Raw genomic sequence first — 20,998 nt, 5'->3', positions numbered from 1 at the left:
AAGCTGGATTTTAGTAGATATGCGCGGAGCCGCGCGTATCTACTAAAAAACCTGGGTCGGCGCGCGCAAGGCTATCAATTTTGTATAGCCGGCGCGCGCCGAGCCGCGCGGCCTACCCCCGTTCCCTCCGAGGCCGCTCCGAAATCGGAGCGGCCTCGGAGGGAATCCTCTAACACCCTCCCCTAACCTTCCCCTCCCTTCCTCTACCTAACCCACCCGCCCGGCCCTGTCTAACCCCCCCCCCCTTACCTTTGTTGGGGGATTTACGCCTCCCAGAGGGAGGCGTAAATCCCCGCGTGCCAGCGGGCTTCCTCCGCGCCAGGCCGCGACCTGGGGGCGGGTACGGAGGGCGCGGCCATGCCCCCGGACCGCCCAGGGCCGTAGCCACGCCCCCCGTACCTGCCCCCAAAACGCTGCCGACACGCCCCCAAAACGGCTCGTCGACAGGGACCGCCCCCCGACACGCCCCCGACACGCCCCCCTCGGAGAACCCCGGGACTTACGCGAGTCCCGGGGCTCTGCGCGCGCCGGTGGGCCTATGTAAAATAGGTGCACCGGCGCGCAGGGCCCTTCTCGTGTAAATCCGGGCGGATTTACGCGAGCAGGGCTCTGAAAATCCGCCCCTGAGGTCTCAACCCGATTGCCAAGGCGAGGTCCTGGGGCAGGGCCTCGCTATTTATAGTAAGTTCAAGTGACGTCACTGGGTGGCGGCCAAGCCGGGTTTCCCGCGCTGGTTCCTTTAAAAGGAGTGACGTCGGCCGTGCGCACGCACCTAGGGGCGGGGCCAAGGCGTCCAAAGACGCAGAGCCCCACCGGGAGCTTTGCTGTGAGGCCTGCGGCATGGAGGAAGCCGGAGAGGACCACGGTGAGCGTCGGGTATGCCAGGAGCTGACAGTCGTGGCGAGACCGGAGCTAATGGAGGGCAGTGCGAGGTGAGCAGGCCCGGTCGCGGCCTGCTCACCTCGCACTACTAATGACCATACTTTATGGAGGGGATAATTTACCGATCAAACAATGCTACAACCGCAAAACCAGAAAGTAATTTAGCAAACCGATAACAATCATCATATATGGAGAGGCATACAGTACAGTAGGACGACATCTGTCGTTATGTGAAATCAATAGGAATAAACTTGGGAGACATGGAAGCCTTTGAGGGCCTTTCTAAATCATTTTTTAGGCACAAGGATACAGGAAAAGAATGCCAGATATTTGCCATGAGAAAAGAAAAACTAGTTTCTCTTGTTTTTTCAAACCTGATCCCTTTTGGCCAAAGCAATGTCAAAAGTTCATGCTGGAAAGAATAAAGCATGCGCTGTGATAAGTTGTGATAAGATTGACAAGATATAGAGGGGATGCTCCATCTTAAAGCCTTAAAACTTAAGCACGCAGTTTAAAAAAAAACGTACAAGAGTGAAGGGGGTGACCTGATATTTTTTTTTCCCAAAAAATGAGTTTGGTCACTGTGTTTTGTACTACCTGCAATATTCTGATTTGAATGGAGGAAAGGCCATGATAAAGAGTGTTACAATAGTCTAAATGCCTAAGAATAAGTGAATGTACTAGAGTCAAAGCCATTTTGAAGGGGAAAGGTCATAATCTTCTGATGAATTGCAAGAAAAAATAGGCTGATTGCACCAAGTGAGACATTTGTTCAGAAAGTTTAAAGAAGAATCAAGTAGAACTGCTAAGGAAGTAGCAACTTCTTTAACTTTAATAGGAGCTCCTAGCTCTGGAGAAGGGATGGAGTTAGGTCTTTGCCTACCAATGAACCAAACGGCCTAATAGTTCCCTTCAGGATATCCCTTAGTTCCCAGCCAAGTATTAAACAAAAATATGAAGCACTAGGCCTCATAAACCCTCAAATATTAGAAAAATACATATGTCCCAGTCCACCTCCTAATTCTGCTCCCCTCCACTATTTAAATAAAAGCCCAGGCAGATGTGGGCCTCTTCCTACCTTCCACTTCCACCTGCCCAACACCCCCAACACCCTCAAGTCCTCCCAAGAAAAACCAGGCTATGGTACAGGCTTATTATCCTCCTAGAATCCTGCATTGCTCTGACAGTAATGTTGATATTATATGCTTTCATCCCATCAAATGTTTGAATAAGTAGCTATCGAGGTTCTGGCATTTGTAGAACTCTTTTGTACATCTGAAAAAAAAACCAATTTTACTTAACTTATAACATTGTAGCCCAGAGTAAATTATTGTTATTATATTTTCCAACCACATACCTAAGAGCCTGATTTACTAAGGCTTTTCTCCCATTTTGTGTCTATGGGGGAAAATGCTTACTAAATGAGGCCCAAAGTTTATCCAAGCAGTGACATCTCTTGATGGACCTTTCTTGTCACTAGGGAAAATTGTCTGTTCTCTTTAAATGATTTAAACTTCAAGAGATTAAGTGTTTCTTTTAAGGGGCAATTTTCAAAACCCAAGGGGCCTTTAATCAATGGACTTTGTACCAGTTCACATAGGGAAAGTATGCATATACAGTACATTTTCTTTCAGAATTGTCTATGGAAAAAGTACCTGCAGAGCAGAGGACGGTAAACTTGTACTGCCTACCAGTTTGGTTGGGGATTTTGATGGGTTTGGGGTGGGTCTGGAATTTGGCTTTGGGGGCACAAGTGAGTCCAGTGCTACTTGGGCTTTTATTTCAATATTGAGATAGAGAGTAGGTTTGAAAGAGGAAACGAAGGGAGAAGCATTTTTTCTTCTAATATTAGCAAGATGGGTGGGAGGGATTATGTTAGCACTGCATATTTGAGTTTTATCTTTTAGCCAGGAAGAAATGGGTGGGATCTCTCTCTGATGTGGGTCCTTCACTTTTAATTAAGGTTTGAGGGGGGGGGGGTGTAGGAGGGTGGTTAGGGGGGGAAGGGGGGGGCCTGGGCCCTCACTTCATTTTTTGGATGGGGAGCTGGGCCCTCAATAGTTTATTAGAATGGGGATGGATAGAAGGGAAGAGGGAGCTGGGATTCTAAATGGGTTTTTTTGGACTTGGGGGTGAAGGGGGGCCAGACCCTCACTTCATCTTTGGTTGGGGTGGGGGATGGTGGGGGCTGGGATCCACAGTGATTTTGTTGGACTTGGGGAGAAAGGGGGTCCAGGACCCTGATTTCATTTTTGGACTTGGGGGTGGGGATGACTGAGACCCTCAATGCTTTTGTTAGACTTGGGGGGGGGGGGGAGGGGGGATGGGACACTCACATTATTTTTTGCACTTGGTAGGTGGGGGTGGGATGATAGGGGCCTGGGCCCCTTTTGTTGGACTGGGTGGGGCAACAGGGGGCTGGGATACACCCTTCATTTTTTGGACTTGGGGTTGGTGGAGCTGGGACCCTCAATGCTTTTGTTCGACTTGGTGTTATGGCTAAGCGGTGCTTAGATGGATTCTTGGGTACTGTAGCAGATGACCACGCCCATGGGGAGGAGCCCCGTGAGGCGCCACAGTACTGGGCTAAATGCAGACGCACAGAGTTTAGTTCTTTTATTAAACAGCTTGAGGTGTACCACCAGAGGTGGCAGTAGTGAGGTAGTCTGGATGTAGCAATCTCAGGACCCTCGGCAGAGGGGACCCTTCTCACCCCGTAGTTATAGGGGGATTCCGGTGTAGGTTTCCCAGCAAGGCAGTACTGTGGATGAGATAGACTGAGAGTTAGATTACTCACTAGATGGTTGCTGTTGATATGCGATTCCACCAGGTTGAAGAAGTTTGGTAGCGGCACCGAGGCAGGGAGAGCAGGCCCTCGAGGAGTGAGTACCTGATCCCTGTAAGGCACCTGAAATAAAGCAGAGGGCCCCCGAGGAGCGGGTACCCCAGTTAGCAATACCTCAAAGGGCAGAGAGAGAAAGCTTCCAGTGGCAGCACGGAAGCGGCAGAGTAGCTTAGACCGGCCGAAACCAATCCTTTGGTAACTCAACGAGCTAGCAACAAAGTACAGGCTATATACCCAGATGGTGTGACGTCAGTAGAGGGGAATGCCCCCGAGGTTCACGCCAGTGCTGGAATAAAGACATGGGTGGCAGGCGCGCGCGCACCCTTGTAGGCACTTGAGAGGAGCAATGTGGGAGGCAGCACCATAGCCAGTCCGGGGACACCGGAGAGGTCGGCTTGTAGACGTGGTGGCAGCCATTTTCCCTAGGGATGCGGAAGGAGCCATGAACAAGGTGAGGCAAATGGGGCAAAGCCGTCTAGCACTGATGGACACAACACTTGGGGAAGCAAGTGAAGGGCCAGGACCCTCACTTCATTTTTTGGATGGGGGACTGCAGGAAGGGAGGGCCTGGATCATCAATGCTTTTGGTGGGCTTGTGAGGAAAGTGGCAGGGAAAGGGGCCTGGTTGCTATTTTTAATCTGTTAAGCTCTGGGTGGGTGGCCATTGCTGCACACCTACACTTTTTCATTTTTAACTTTTTGGGGGTTTCAGGTCCACCTTGACTGGCAGCCTTGGACTGAGATGGGGGTCAGCACTGATAAACTCACCATTTCTCGTGACTTTTATTTTTCAGGCTGGCAGTCCTTTTAAGCCAATGGTGGTCAGTCACCATCAAGTTAAAGGACCACTCATAGCATTCTTTTGACCTGTGGTATTTGGCCGCAAGACAAAAGAATGAGCCATACAACCATGATGCTTTTTAGGGGGAAGGGCCCTACTATTGCAGTGACACCCCTGAGACAATGGAGGGTAAAGTGCTTTGCCCAAGGTCACAAGGAGCAGAAGTGGGATTTGAATCTTGGATTCCTTGCCCTACCCACTAGGCTACTTTTGTTCCTGGTGTTTCTGTATTCTGGTCATTATCAGCAACTGGGTTTCCAGCATAACTGGGTTTGAGATTAAGGGGGAATCTTTAATAGTTTTACTATTATGCTCCTCCACTGATTTGTCTTAGGATCTCTTATTGCTTGATGAATGTACTATCCAAAAGAGATAACAAGGCACCTAAGTTGACCATAGCAAGCATGTGCAGTTCTTATTCCTTCCAAAAAGCCAAATTGGGATTACCACGTAAGAAGTTTGGGTTCCTAGCAGGATTATTTATTTTAGACAGCTCACTGGTAACCTTGGATTTACAATTTTCTGGTCTCTTGAGGAAATTGACCAGCTAAAGACCTACAGATCCACAGTAAATGCAAGACATGTCCAGTGCTGTCCCTCTCTTTGATTTATGTCTAATATCTCACAACATCAATTATCATGGATTTCTTAGGGAATTTCTGTCTACTGGGTGGCATTTCACTTCTCTCTGAATTTAGGAACTTCTCTTTTTTTTTTTCTCTTGATTTCATTCCTTCACAAATCTGTCAGTTTAGATGCAGAGAGTGGTTAACACTTCCAGTTTCTCTGGGAGGGTCCAACCATACCAAATCATCCTTTATGTGGTGTGCAAGACCCCTTTTCAAATATGAACATAAGATTTGCCATGCTGGTTCAGACCAAAGGTCAATCAAGACCAATATCCTGTTTCCAACAGTGGCCAAGCCAGGTCCCAAGTACCTGGCAAGATCCCAAGGGGTAGATAAAGTCTAAGCTACTTATCCCAAGAATAAAAATTGGATTTCTGCAACTCTCCCTTAATTGTTAATGGACTTTTCCTCTAGGAACTTGTCCAAACCTTTTTTAAATGCAGTTATCCTATTAGCTTTTACCACATCTGCTGGCAATCAATTCCAGAGCTTAATTATGCATTGAGTAAAAAAATATTTTCTCTTATTAGTTTTAAATATATTACCCAGTTACTTCATTGTATGCCTTCTGGCCTTTGTACTTTTCAAAAGAGTAAACAACTGATTAAGTTTACTCGTTCCATTCCACTCATTATTTTATAAATCTCTATCATATCTCCCCTCAGCCATCTCTTCTCCAGGCTAGAGTCCTAACCTCTTTAGCTTTTCTTTATAGGGGAATTGTCCATATATTTTGGTCACATTTCTCTGTATCTTTTCTAATTCTGCTATATCTTTCTTGAGATGTGGGGAACAAAACTGAACATAATACTTAAGATGAGGTCGCACCATGGAGTGATATAGAGGCATTATGATATTCTCTGTTTTATTCTCCATAATCCCTAGCTTTTATTTACTTTCTTGGCTGCTGCTGCACACTGAGCAGAATAGTTCATTGTATTTTCAACGATGACACCTAGATCCTTTTCCTGAGTGGTGACTCCTAATGTGGAACCTTGCATTTCATAGCTATAATTGGATTACTCTTCACTAAGTGCATCACTTTGCACTTGTCTACATTAAATATCATTTGCATGCCCATTCTCCTAGTTTTGCAATGTCCTCTTACAATTTCTCACAATCCTCTGGTCACTTGATAATTTTGAATAATTTTGTACCATCACTAAATTTTATCACCTCACTTGCTATTCCCATTTCCAGGTTGTTTATAAATACATTAAAAAGCATTGGTTCCAGAACAAATCACTGGGGCATTCCACTATTCACCTTTTTCCATTGGAAAAATGTACCATTTTTAGCTCTACTCTCTGTTTTTTACCTTTTAACCAGTTGACAATCCACAACAGGACACTGCCACCTATCCCATGACTTTCTAATTTCCTAAGAAATCTCTCATGAGGGAATTTATCAAATGGTTTCTGGAAATCCAAATATACTATATCAACTGGCTCACCTTTATCCATATGTTTATTTATGCTTTCAAAAAAATGTAGCAAATTTGTGAGGCAAGACTTCCCTTGGCTGAAGCCATGTTGGCTTTGTCCCATTAAACTATGCTTATCTATGTGTTCAGCAGTTATATTCTTTATTATAGTTTTTACCATTTTGCCTTGCACAGACATCAGACTCACTGGTCTGTAATTTTCTGGATCATCTCTTGATCCCTTTTTAAAAATTGGCATTACATTGGCAACCTTCCAGTCTTCAGGTACCATAGATGATGTTACAAATTTCCAATAACAGGTCTGCAATTTCATTTCTTAGTACTTTCAGCACTCTGGGATGTATACCATCTGGTCCAGTTTGTTAATTTGTCCTAGTACTTCTTCCAGATTCACAGTTCTTCTGAATCATCACCTTTGAATACTGAAGCAAAGAATTCATTTAGTCTCTCTGCTATGGCTTTGGCATCCCTAAGTGCATCTTTTACTCCTTGATCATCTGACTCTCTCACAGGCTTTTTACCTTGAATGTACCTGAAAAAGGTTTTATTATGAGTATTTGTTGTTATTATGTGTGTTTGTGGATCCTTGGGTGCTGTGGAGGTGACCACGCCCAAGGGGAGGAACCCCGTGAGGAGCCACAGCACTGGGCTAGACTCGTACTACACAAACACAAGAGTTCTTTTATTAAACGGCTTGGGTAGAACCACCAGAGGTGGCAGTAGTGAGGCAGTCTTGTAGTTGCAATCTCAGGGACCTCGGCAGAGGGAGCCCTTCTCTCCTAGATGACATCAGGAGGTTCCGCAGTTATGCACGTAACCCTTTTAAAAGCCCCCTGCACGTGCCGAGCTTATTTTGCATAGACTCGGTGGCGCGCGCAAGCCCCGGGACGCGCGTAAGTCCCGGGGCTTTGCAAGGGGGGTGTGTCGGGGCGTGCCGGGTGGGCGGCACAATTTTTGGGGCGTGTCAGGGGGTGTGTTGGGGGTGTGGTGTGGGCCTGGGGGTGTGGTTGAGGCCTCCGGACCAGCCCCCGGGTCGGGTGATGACGCGCCAGCAGCCCGCTGGCACGCGCAAAGTTACATCTGCCTCCGGCTGGCGAAACTTTGCCAACAAAGGTAGGGGGAAGGGTTAGATAGGGCCGGGGGGGGGAGGTGGGTTAGGTAGGGGAAAGGAGGAGAAGGTGCAGGGGGGTAGAAGGAAAGTTCCCTCCGAGGCCGCTCCGATTTCGGAGCGGCCTCGGAGGGAACGGGCAGTGCACGCAGGGTTCGGTGCATGCAAGTTGCACAAATGTGCACCCCCTTGCGCGCATCGACCCCGGATTTTATAAGATACGCACGGCTACGCACGTATCTTATAAAATCCAGCATTCTTTTGTTCACGCCTGGTGCACGAACAAAAGTACGCGCGCTCGTAGATTTAGAAAATCTACCCTTAGGTATTTGCTGTTGATATGCGATTCCACCAGGTCGTTGTAGAAGGTACAGGCACTGAGGCAGGGAGAGCAGGCCCTCGAGGAGCGAGTACCTGTTCCTTGTAAGGCACCTGAAATAAAGTAGAGGGCCCCTGAGGAGCGGGTACCCAGGTTAGCATATACCCCGAAGGGCAGAGAGAGAGAGCTTCCTGCGGCAGCACGGAAGTGGCAGAGTAGTGTAGACAAGAATGGATTTGAGTCCTTGATAGCTCGGGGAGCTAGCAAATGAGTGAAGGTAATATACCCGGATGGCGTGACGTCAGCATGAGAGAACACCCTCGAGGTTCATGCCAAGGGTGGTACAAAGATGTGGGTTGCATGCACACATGCACCCTAGTAGGTACCTGGGAGGAGCAATGGTGGGAGGCTGCCCTGGGGCTGAAGTAAGTTGTGCGTGCTGGCCGACTGCCGGCGCACGATCCCCAGCAAAGCGGCAAATATGGCTGCTATGCAGGATCCTGCTCCCACCCCATCCTAGGACCGCCCCACCCCACATGTCCCAGGGCTTTATGCGCGTCGCCAGGCCTTTTAAAAATAGGCCTGGAGCGTGTGAACCCGGTTACACGCGTAACCCTTTTAAAATCTGGCCCTAAGAGAATTACTTTTAGCTCAAATTCCTGGCCACAGAAAACACCAACAACCCCTCCCCACACATCAAAAGAAACTTGGCAATTCATAGGGGAAAGAAAAAAATGATTTCAAAGGCTCTGTTTACAAAATGAGAAATTTGAAAGTGAAAAAAAAAAAGAATTAAAAAAAGACCCCGGATTCCGGGTATGCTAACAATAAGGCACCTTTACTTTGAAAAAAATAAATAAAAGTGATGCTAACTATATTTCAAGACAAGAAAACTCCATGCTGGCTCATGGTAAATGTTGAATTACTACTTAATGATAAATTAAGTCTTTATTTACCAACTTTTTCCTAGGGCTTCGGCAGTCCGTCTGGTGAATACTGGTTGGGAAATGAGTTTATCTTTGCAATTACTAGCCAGAGGCAGTACTCTTTACGAATTGAATTAATGGATTGGGAAGGAAATCGAGCACATTCTCAATATGACCGATTTCACATAGGGAATGAAAAGCAGAATTACAGGTAAGGGCTTACATTTTATACTCTCAGCAAAGCAAATCAAAGCTTAATTACTATTGACTTACAGAATGCACTATGAAGGGAAAATGTTTAAACCTAAAAATCTACGTGTTAGAAAAAGCTGAATTTTATATTACTGCAAAAAAATCCTAAGGTGACAAAAAAAAAGTAAGGGAGTCTGGATCTGAAAGTTAAGCACTTTGAATTCACTTTTCCTCTATTACAGTATTATTCTTAAAAGAAATATTTGGGTTACAAATTATTTTTTTGTGTCTTTGTGTTTGATTTTTTTTTTAATAAAAACTTACATTTCTATGCTCCAGGTAATGGTACAATAAGTTGATGGATGTTGAGTTTTATAAGCATGTTCTTTGTGTACTATTTGAGGACATAAATATGTAACTGCTAATGAATCAATGAAATGCAGCACAGATCACACATGTACAGAGAGTCACACTGTGAAATGGTTTTAGAAGAATCACTGCATGCCATCTGCTAGTTTCCCTGGATGGTAATTTATGCTAATCAAGAACATTAATTACACATAAGTGATTTTTAGTCTAATCAGGGCAGATATAATGTGATAATGTGAGGAAAGCTAATTTTTATATATGCTTCCAAAAAAAACTTCTGCATTCTCAGGGCCCTATGCACAAATCATTTTTTTTGTACCATAGTACTTAAGCCTCTCAGTGTACTATTCTGTCCATTGCTCAAACGTTTTAGTTCACTTTTAAAATAAGACCCCTACAATATGTTTTTCACTTCTTTCAGAAATATTCCCTCCAGAAGCCAGATAAATGTACAGCCATGATCAGTATGCTTTCTACATTATTTTAACAATTTAAAATTTTCCTACGTCATTCAATTGTGCATATGTCTTCAATTTTTTGCTGATAAAATATGGCACTTTGCCAGTTCCAATCTCAGTGCTTGAGAAATATCCAAGTGACAATTATTTCAAATTAAAAGGCCAGTCTCTAAGCACTTCTTTGTAATAATTTGATGTTCAATGTGAATGTTAACTTTAAAAAGTTTATTATACGAAAAGATTTTTCTTGTAGACATGTTTCTGTGGGGACAACCAAATGTCCTCCCCCCCCCCCAAACAAGACAGCTCGTACCAGAATCCCTGATGTTTTCAGAAATGGCTTCAAGAACTGTGACAAATGAGCACTATAATCCCTGAATCCTAAAAGCCCAGCCTCTGGTACCATAATGGAAGCTTTTCTGTCCCTTTATCTAAGAAGGCTCCTTGAGAGACTCTTGAATGCTTGAAGTGACACAAATAAAGGGGATGAAAGACATCAGCCCTAGCAGATTCTCTGGTTCACAGTTGTTTCACAATTCTCATGCCTGCTTTGAATTTCTGTAGAGGCGCTCTACTCTGTATAGCTTCAATTATGGTGGGCTGATAATACCTAAACCAATTAAATTAGGTACTCTTGCCTTTGCAAAATCATTGATACATTCAGCAACTTTATTACAGCCCAGGCATAGAAATAAACATGGAAACTGGAAGTAGAACTTTCTGCATGCAAGAGAAATCACAAGCACAGTTTTATCAGAAACCATTGCTAGCACATGAAAACAAGCTTACAAGTTAATTTGGGCATCAGACCAAGCAAATTTGAAACCAAGCAGCTTGTAAAATCGAAGGATAAAATCAGAATGGGACAGCACAGTCAAAGGCAGTGTCTTTATATGTTATAGATTAGAGATGGGTAAGAAGAAAAAGGATCCAGAGTTCAACTATGATAGATTGTATTATAATAAAAATGCATTCTGTGATAAAATTGTGTCTGTGAAAATATATAAAGCATTTTTTTCCTGTTACAGTATTTTCCAAAATGTTACCCTAATGTTTGGTTCAGACCTGGAATATTTCCAGTGCTGATTTCAGAAAGGCTATTTTTTTGTTTTTTGGGGTTTTTTGTTTTTTTAAATCTGAACTATTTATCTTCTTCCTGCTAAATTTTATTAGTTCAGAGAATCTAAGATAAAAAGGGTAATGTTAAACACATGGGCTATTAAAAATATCTATATATATTCTTTTCAATAAAATGGCCCAAATTCCAGAAATAAGAAGAAAATAGCTTTGTCAGTTAAAATATGTTCTGTACAATTATGTCTAAATAGCTTCACTATATATATCTAGAATACAGAAGAAAATAGGATAAAGCATAAACATTGGCAAGTTAAATGTAAGACATTGATAAGACAGGCTAAGAGAGAATTTGAAAAGAAGTTGGCTGTAGAGGCAAAAACTCACAGTAAAAACTTTTTTAAATATATCCGAAGCAGAAAGCCTGTGAGGGAGTCAGTTGGACCTTTAGATGATCGAGGGGTTAAAGGGGCACTTAGAGAAGATAAGGCCATCGCGGAAAGATTAAATGATTTCTTTGCTTCGGTGTTTACTGAAGAGGATGTTGGGGAGGTACCCGTAATGGAGAAGGTTTTCATGGGTAATGATTCAGATGGACTGAATCAAATCACGGTGAACCTAGAAGATGTGGTAGGCCTGATTGACAAACTGAAGAGTAGTAAATCACCTGGACCGGATGGTATACACCCCAGAGTTCTGAAGGAACTAAAAAATGAAATTTCAGACCTATTAGTAAAAATTTGTAACTTATCATTAAAATCATCCATTGTACCTGAAGACTGGAGGATAGCAAATGTAACCCCAATATTTAAAAAGGGCTCCAGGGGCGATCCGGGAAACTACAGACCGGTTAGCCTGACTTCAGTGCCAGGAAAAATAGTGGAAAGTGTTCTAAACATCAAAATCACAGAACATATAGAAAGACATGGTTTAATGGAACAAAGTCAGCATGGCTTTACCCAGGGCAAGTCTTGCCTCACAAATCTGCTTCACTTTTTTGAAGGAGTTAATAAACATGTGGATAAAGGTGAACCGGTAGATATAGTATACTTGGATTTTCAGAAGGCGTTTGACAAAGTTCCTCATGAGAGGCTTCTAGGAAAAGTAAAAAGTCATGGGATAGGTGGCGATGTCCTTTCGTGGATTGCAAACTGGCTAAAAGACAGGAAACAGAGAGTAGGATTAAATGGGCAATTTTCTCAGTGGAAGGGAGTGGACAGTGGAGTGCCTCAGGGATCTGTATTGGGACCCTTACTGTTCAATATATTTATAAATGATCTGGAAAGAAATACGACGAGTGAGATAATCAAATTTGCAGATGACACAAAATTGTGCAGAGTAGTTAAATCACAAGCAGATTGTGATAAATTGCAGGAAGACCTTGTGAGACTGGAAAATTGGGCATCCAAATGGCAGATGAAATTTAATGTGGAAAAGTGCAAGGTGATGCATATAGGGAAAAATAACCCATGCTATAATTACACGATGTTGGGTTCCATATTAGGTGCTACAACCCAAGAAAGAGATCTAGGTGTCATAGTGGATAACACATTGAAATCGTCGGTTCAGTGTGCTGCGGCAGTCAAAAAAGCAAACAGAATGTTGGGAATTATTAGAAAAGGAATGATGAATAAAACGGAAAATGTCATAATGCCTCTGTATCGCTCCATGGTGAGACCGCACCTTGAATACTGTGTACAATTCTGGTCGCCGCATCTCAAAAAAGATATAATTGCGATGGAGAAGGTACAGAGAAGGGCTACCAAAATGATAAGGGGAATGGAACAACTCCCCTATGAGGAAAGACTAAAGAGATTAGGACTTTTCAGCTTGGAGAAGAGACGACTGAGGGGGGATATGATAGAGGTGTTTAAAATCATGAGAGGTCTAGAATGGGTAGATGTGAATCGGTTATTTACTCTTTCAGATAGTAGAAGGACTAGGGGACACTCCATGAAGTTAGCATGGGGCACATTTAAAACTAATCGGAGAAAGTTCTTTTTTACTCAACGCACAATTAAACTCTGGAATTTGTTGCCAGAGAATGTGGTTCGTGCAGGTAGTATAGCTGTGTTTAAAAAAGGATTGGATAAGTTCTTGGAGGAGAAGTCCATTACCTGCTATTAGGTTCACTTAGAGAATAGCCACTGCCATTAGCAATGGTTACATGGAATAGACTTAGTTTTTGGGTACTTGCCAGGTTCTTATGGCCTGGATTGGCCACTGTTGGAAACAGGATGCTGGGCTTGATGGACCCTTGGTCTGACCCAGTATGGCATTTTCTTATGTTCTTATGTTCTTATATGTGTATGTATGTATGTATATACAAATCGGTAACCGATCCAGTAAGCCGTATAGCAGAAACAGTAATGAGAATCGGATAAAAGAAAGCCCTTTATTATACCGCCCGACTCTGGCCGAGTTTCGCTCTTTTATCACAGAGCTGCCTCAGGGGCAATTCATTCAAGCAGGACTTGGAAAAGTCAATAACGTATTAATTATCAGCGCGGATGATTTCACTCCAAAGTAGTTAGACTTTCACGTAGCGATGCTGTGTGAAGTCAGTAAATCCACGTAGCGAGCAGTCTTACAGCTGATTGAAAGTCTAACTACTTTGGAGTGAAATCATCCGCGCTGATAATTAATACGTTATTGACTTTTCCAAGTCCTGCTTGAATGAATTGCCCCTGAGGCAGCTCTGTGATAAAAGAGCGAAACTCGGCCAGAGTCGGGCGGTATAATAAAGGGCTTTCTTTTATCCGATTCTCATTACTGTTTCTGTATGTATATACATACATATATATACACACATGTATATGTGTATGTATATGTGTGTGTTTATATGTAAATGTGTATATGTATGTATATATATATGTGCTTTGAAAGCCAGAGCTGTTTGTAGCCTTTGAAGCCCAGAGTTGAGAGTATATGTTTTAAAGAATATAGTATGCATGTGTGTGAACGTGTGTGTATATGTATACACACATATACCTACACATGAATACTATATTCTTTAAAACCCACACGCTGATCTTCAAAGGCTACAAACAGCTCTGGGTTTCAAAGCAGCCAACATGTATAAAACAGGCTGCTTTTTGCCCACAAGTGCATGTGCTGAATATTCATTATGGACTTTCTGAAAAAGTAGTCATATTTGCAGCACTCAAGGTCCAGAATTAAGAACCTCTGCTGCATGGGCCATATTTAAGAACATGGCAAAAATCCCACAAGATTTCTGCCAATCTTTTCTTGCACAACTTGTCTTTGCAAGAAATTGAATCCTTAAATAAAATATATGCTGTTCTAGAATGATGCAAACAAACTGACTTGCAAGCTATGAGGTGAATTTTAAAAGAGATGTTTGCCGATATCGGTAGGAACATGCATCAACCACATGCACGTGTCCACCCAATTTTATAAAGTGAGGGATGTGTGTGATTGTGCTGATGCATACACAATGGTGCCATTGGTCAGCAGGGTATGGGTGTTCCAGGGAGTGGCCAAGAAATGTGCACACCAAGTACCTGGGCATGTGCCCAGGTCCAGTGTCATGTAAGTTTACATCTGCTATGGAGGATATGTAAGTTTAAAAAAAATCAGCTGGCATCCCTGAGTGGTTTAAGTGATCTAAGGTAACTGGGGGAAGTGCAGGTTAAAAAACCATGCGAGTTTGGAGGATCTATTTCTAGGCTAGGAGAATTGGTGAACCAACTGGTGAATCTGGTCATGACATGGACGCGTGCCTGTTATAAAATCCCCTCCCCTTGCGAAGCTCATACCCAACTACATGACTATTAAGGGTGTGCATTCAGTCCCTACGTATTGGCAATCCGCAATGGATGTTGCCATTTTCATTGATTTCGTGGGGAAGCGAAATGTATCGCGATTCCCCACGAATACACGAATCTTCGCCAAATTATTCGGCAGCCTAAATAAATCAATTTAAACAAACCCCCCACCCTCCTGACCCCCCCAAAACTTACCAAAACTCCAGTGGGAGTTCCGGGAGTCTGGGAGTCATCCCCTGCACTCTCACACCCTCGGTGCCGGTTTCATCATGGCGCCGATAGCCTTTGACCTACTATGTCACAGGGGCTACAGGTGCCATTGGTCAGCCCCTGTCACATGGCCATCGGTGCCATCTTGTGCTCCTACCATGTGACAGGGGCTGACCAATGGCACCAGTATCCCCTGTGACATAGTTGGTCAAAGGCTATCGGCGCCATGATAAAACCGGCACCAAGGGTGTGAGAGTGCAGGGGATGGCTCCCGGACCCCCCGCTGGACCACCAGGGAGTTTTGGTAAGTCTTGGGGGGGGGTAAGGAGGGTGGGGGGTTGTAGTTAATTTTAATTTTAGCTGGGACACAAATAGAAATCGCCGTATTAATGCATCGGGGCGCCATACGGCCGAATGCAACTTATCTGCTCCCCGACGAATACGAATCCCGAATGCAACGTATGGCGTCCCTCTGCACATCCCTAATGGCTATGTGCACCCACTTGCAAAATTGGGCACACACATACTCATGTCCAGGCTACATTGTAACATACATGCGTATATGTGCACATGTTATAAAATTGCCAAGTCTTTTGCCTCACACCAATGCACATTTGTATATGTGTCCCCGTGCACCCATTTGGAAGTTACTGCCTTTGTGTGCCCTATGCTTTGCTTAATCCCTAGTACAAAATCTGTCTAGTCCATAGTCTTTTAAAAAAAATTATACTCAGTCAGGGTAATTTTCAAAGGAAAATGTAAATGTAAATATTACATACTAATCATAGCAATTTTCAAAAGCCAATTTACTTGGGTTAAGTGCACTTAATTTTCAAAGGCCAACATTATAAACTACATATTGACCTAAGTCAATATGGCCACAGCTAGAAACTGTTTTTCCCATGAGGACTAGGGAGGTAAGGCTGACCATATGACTTAGGATAGGCAGGCTAGGAACAGGGAAATGCAGTTTCTAGATACTTTTAATGAAGCTAATGATCACTTGAAGAGAGTTGGCTGAGGTAGCAGAAGAGTCTGCTACAGAATAGAGAACTGAAACTGAGGCACTGGAGAAGGAATAAAGTATGGAAAAAGAGCTACAAGATATACCTCCCCAGTCAGAAACAGAAGATATGGAATGCACTGAGGACTTTACAGTCTTGAAAATTAATAGGAGAGAAATGTTCTTCTCCATGCAGCTCTGAATAAGATAACTGTCACGGGCTGGAAGGTTGGAATCAGGGAGCACTTCCACAGAGGTAGTATAGGGCTGCAGGACAAGATTGGAGCTGATCTTCTGCCTAACCAACCCCCTCCGCAAAGGCTGAGCCCTTGGGTTCTGGGGGCTGGCAAGACTTGTCTTCTGTGGAACATCACGATGCAGAAATGGACTGGGAGCTTCTGTGCAGGCTGGGAGATGAGATTAGGCATAGGCTGAACAAGGTAAGGCAGGCTTGAAGCTGAGGGCAGCATAGACTGACAGATGGATACAGGTATTTACTGAGGGCTGGATATAGGTACTGGCTGGAGCTGGACAGAGAGCACAAGTTGGGTCTGAATCTGAGGAAAAGGACAAGGACTGGGGGATAGACAAGGGTGTGAACTGGACTGGGTAGAACAAAGACTAAAAAAGGACAGGACTGAACTAAAAAAGGACAGGACTGAACTAAAAAAGGACAGGACTGGACTAGACAGATACAAGGGAACAAGAAAGTCCAACAGAGCATGAGGCTGGGCAAGGTAATTCTAGTAGGCCCGGGTGCCATAAGTTAAGACAGAGAAGCCCAAATGGGAGGACTTGAGAGGCTACTGAGCAAGGCCAGAAGTCCTGGAAGGGCCCAGAGGAAGGCAAGATGCCAAGAGAGGCCATAGAGTAAGGTGAAATGCCAAGAAACACCACAGAACAAGGTAAGAGGCCAAGAGAGACCACAGAGCAAGTCAGGAAGCCTAGAGGGCACAAGGCTTGTCAAAGCAGAAGGACTAGATAGGCAGCAAGGCAGGACACGAGGCCTGGGAATGCTGCAAGGAAAGACAGGAAAACCAGGAAAGAGTGGCCAGCTCAGAGAGCTGAGGTGACTCAAGGAAGAGGCTTGTGCATAATAGGGCTGAGGCTTGGGCTCAGTGAGGAGGTAACTGGCAAGTTAGTGAGCAAGGCTCGTTGAGGACTCCTGGTGGATGGAAGACTGCATAGCAGGCTGAACCTTTGCACGGGAAGACTGCACAGCAGATGAAACCATGACAATAACTCTGAGTGCAATCATCTGGTGGCAAGTTGGTAGCCAGATTGGAGATGTTTGAATAGAGTTCTTAATTTAAAAGCTGTTAGAAGCTGAAGAATAACTGTTCTATTAGTTTAAGGTAGTGATCTCCATGCCTTCTGTTAAGGGTAGTAACTAGGGATGTGAATCGTGTCCTCGATCGTCTTAACGATCAATTTCGGCTGGGAGGGGGAGGGAATCGTATTGTTGCCGTTTGGGGGGGTAAAATATCGTGAAAAATCGTGAAAAATCGTGAAAAATCGAAAAATCGCAAAACCGGCACATTAAAACCCCCTAAAACCCACCCCCGACCCTTTAAATTAAATCCCCCACCCTCCCGAACCCCCCCCCAAATGACTTAAATAACCTGCGGGTCCAGCGGCGGTCCGGAACGGCAGCGGTCCGGAACGGGCTCCAGCTCCTGAATCTTGTTGTCTTCAGCCGGCGCCATTTTCCAAAATGGCGCCGAAAAATGGCGGCGGCCATAGACGAACACGATTGGACGGCAGGAGGTCCTTCCGGACCCCCGCTGGACTTTTGGCAAGTCTCGTGGGGGTCAGGAGGCCCCCCACAAGCTGGCCAAAAGTTCCTGGAGGTCCAGCGGGGGTCAGGGAGCGATTTCCCGCCGCGAATCGTTTTCGTACGGAAAATGGCGCCGGCAGGAGTTCGACTGCAGGAGGTCGTTCAGCGAGGGTTCCGGCGCCTCGCTGAACAACCTCCTGCAGTCGATCTCCTGCCGGCGCCATTTTCCGTACGAAAACGATTCGCGGCGGGAAATCGCTCCCTGACCCCCGCTGGACCTCCAGGAACTTTTGGCCAGCTTGTGGGGGGCCTCCTGACCCCCACGAGACTTGCCAAAAGTCCAGCGGGGGTCCGGAAGGACCTCCTGCCGTCCAATCGTGTTCGTCTATGGCCGCCGCCATTTTTCGGCGCCATTTTGGAAAATGGCGCCGGCTGAAGACAACAAGATTCAGGAGCAGGAGCCCGTTCCGGACCGCTGCCGTTCCGGACCGCCGCTGGACCCGCAGGTTATTTAAGTCATTTGGGGGGGTTCGGGAGGGTGGGGGATTTAATTTAAAGGGTCGGGGGTGGGTTTTAGGGGGTTTTAGTGTGCCGGCTCACGATTCTAACGATTTATAACGATAAATCGTTAGAATCTCTATTGTATTGTGTTCCATAACGGTTTAAGACGATATTAAAATTATCGGACGATAATTTTAATCGTCCTAAAATGATTCACATCCCTAGTAGTAACTGCCACATGATCAAGTTACTAATGTGCACACTTATCTTAATTTCCGTTCTCTAGCCTTTAGCGATCCACAATGTTTATCTCATGCCCCTTTGAATTCTTTGACTATTTTGGTCTTCATCACTTCCTCTGGAAGGGCATTCCAGGCATCCACCACACTCTCTGTGAAGAAATATTTCCTGATGTTCGTTACCTTGAAACACTCCTGGCAGTCCACATTCCACTTTCTCCTATGTGGCTACTTTTTGGTTGCATTTCTCCATTAAGGGTAAGAGATTTGGGTGCTCACTTGTTTATTCACAAAGCCTGCTTGGTAACCAAAAAGGTCATTTTGTTGCATTGGAGAGAAGACACCCCTCCGCTGTATTGGACATGGCGTTACTGTCTTCATCACATGATGATACTGGATGCCACGACCATGAGACAGTCTTCGCATCACCAGAAACTGTTCTTCATATGGGACTCATACCTGCAATCTCTCCCACATAAAACTTGTAGTTTACTTCTTAATGAGTGGCAGTAGCTCACATGGCTGCTTCTTTTTGTCACACTCAAGAACAGATTGTGGACACTGTTTTATCAAGTGTGGACTGATGCTATTTCTCTAGAGAGAGGGGAGTGGGTGGGTATGGGGGTGGACTGGGGTGGAAGGGATGGACTTGGTTGGAGTTATCTAATGTTTATGGAGAGTGTTTCAGAACTCTAGCACTTTCCACTCTGTTGTACTGCTGTTAAAACCAATAAAATTTGTTTAAAACAAATATCTCTTCTGCATTTAATACCCTTGATCATAATATACTAATCAAGCAACTTTCCTCGATGGGTTAAAACCTGTAGTATTATTACATTGGTTTACATCTTTTCTCACTGATCGCTCCCAAAGGATTTCTGCTGATATGTATAAGAACAGGAGTACTTCAGGGGATTGGCATTATTGTTGATGCTCTTCAATATTTATATTTCCTTAATTGTTGTGTGCTGTTTAACTTGGAGTTTGAATAACAGATCTACACAGATGACATTCAGTTTTATTTTTCCATTTCTACCACATCTTCCAGTGCATTAGGAAGGATAGCAACATGTCTTAATTCTATTAATGATTGCCTTTCTCTTAATAAACTAGCATTCAATCTGAAGAAAAGTGAAATGATATTTCTTGCTTATTCTGCCTCTTCTAATTTTCCCATAGAATTGGTCTTTAATAACGTGTATTACCATAAAATGACAATGTAGGAATCTGCATTTTTACTATATTATGCCAACTACAAAAAATTTGAAACATTTTTTGGAAATGTCTGATCTATGTACTATTGTATTTCTTTGTTCCTAGGAGTCCCTCAAAATGTTCTGAGGGCTAATCAGCCATCTTATAAAGCAAATGCTTATATGTTTTCTGGGTTTCCCTTAGAAATCACCTTACCCCTGTTCTTGAAAAATTGGTTTTCCTTCTCATTGAATAGAAAATCAAAGTCAAGCTTTTGACATTGATTGTCAAAGCCATTAATGGTATCACTCCACAATGCTTTAATACAGTATTAAAGATTTATCATTCCAGCCATACTCTGAAGTCCTCTTCGCTGAAATTATTGGATGTGCCTTCCTTCAAGCTGATTAGTCTATATGAGTCGTATGAGCATTTGGTTGGGTTGGAGGGCCCCCAGCTGTAGAATTTTATCACAGATGATCATAGGAATGATAATTCTTTACTACACTTTAGAAAAAAATCAAAAAGCATTTTTATTTAGGAGGCTTTTAGTAACTAAGACTGTATTGATAATCTGTATTGCTGAGAATTTGTGTTGGTGGGTTTATTTCCATCTGATATCAGGAATATGATAATTATCTAATCAAATGGATATGGTTATTTTATTGTCTGTAATGGTTTGTATATGTAATTGGTTTTATAAATGTAAATAAGTGAACCGCTGAGAATAGGAGATCATGCAGGTTATATAATGTTCAAATAAATAAATCCATTCACCAGACAGGAAGGCTTAGGATTAGAAATGTTATTGGATAAAATCTCAGTGGACCTTGTTGTGCTTAAGTGTGAAAAGTAATCTGTGACAGTGTAATCCTTTATCTTTGTTACTGCAAGGTTCACTTAGCAGAGGATGCACAATCTGAGCTGAACAGAATTTATTTGCACATTAAGAAAAAAATAATTGTGGACCCTACCTTACGAGGAGTAGCTTGTGACATTATCTTTCAAAAAGAAGCAATGTGGGTAATTTATTTCGTGGGTTTTCCTATCATTTTGGGACCCCCCCTGAACTGCAAAGAAATAAGAAATATTGTCTATATTTCCTATTTTGTCACAAATGAATGCACATCCCTAATTATTCTATGTAATTTAATTTAATTTACCATAGTGAATAAACAAGTTAGATTGTTTGTATTTTT

General features: G+C 43.7%; 1 protein-coding gene across 8 annotated transcripts in view; it reads left to right on the top strand.

Moving 5' to 3' along the window:
* Positions 1 to 20,998, top strand: part of ANGPT1 (angiopoietin 1) — a 749,830-nt gene that overhangs the window by 581,856 nt on the left and 146,976 nt on the right. For 4 of the 8 annotated variants that reach the window (XM_029591875.1, XM_029591876.1, XM_029591880.1 and 1 more), the window contains exon 7: positions 9,039 to 9,205. In XM_029591875.1, the coding sequence (XP_029447735.1) occupies positions 9,039 to 9,205 (167 nt within the window). Of the gene's footprint in view, positions 1 to 9,038; positions 9,206 to 9,976; positions 10,238 to 10,266; positions 10,982 to 18,652; positions 18,703 to 18,731; positions 19,180 to 20,998 lie in introns of those variants that run through there. The other 4 variants (XM_029591877.1, XM_029591883.1, XM_029591878.1 and 1 more) reach the window with 4 other exon arrangements.

The sequence above is a fragment of the Rhinatrema bivittatum genome, chromosome 2 (assembly GCF_901001135.1).
Source record: "Rhinatrema bivittatum chromosome 2, aRhiBiv1.1, whole genome shotgun sequence".
NCBI lineage: Eukaryota > Metazoa > Chordata > Amphibia > Gymnophiona > Rhinatrematidae > Rhinatrema > Rhinatrema bivittatum.
Note: the sequence above shows the minus strand (reverse complement) of the source record. Positions and strands in the feature narration are given on the sequence as shown.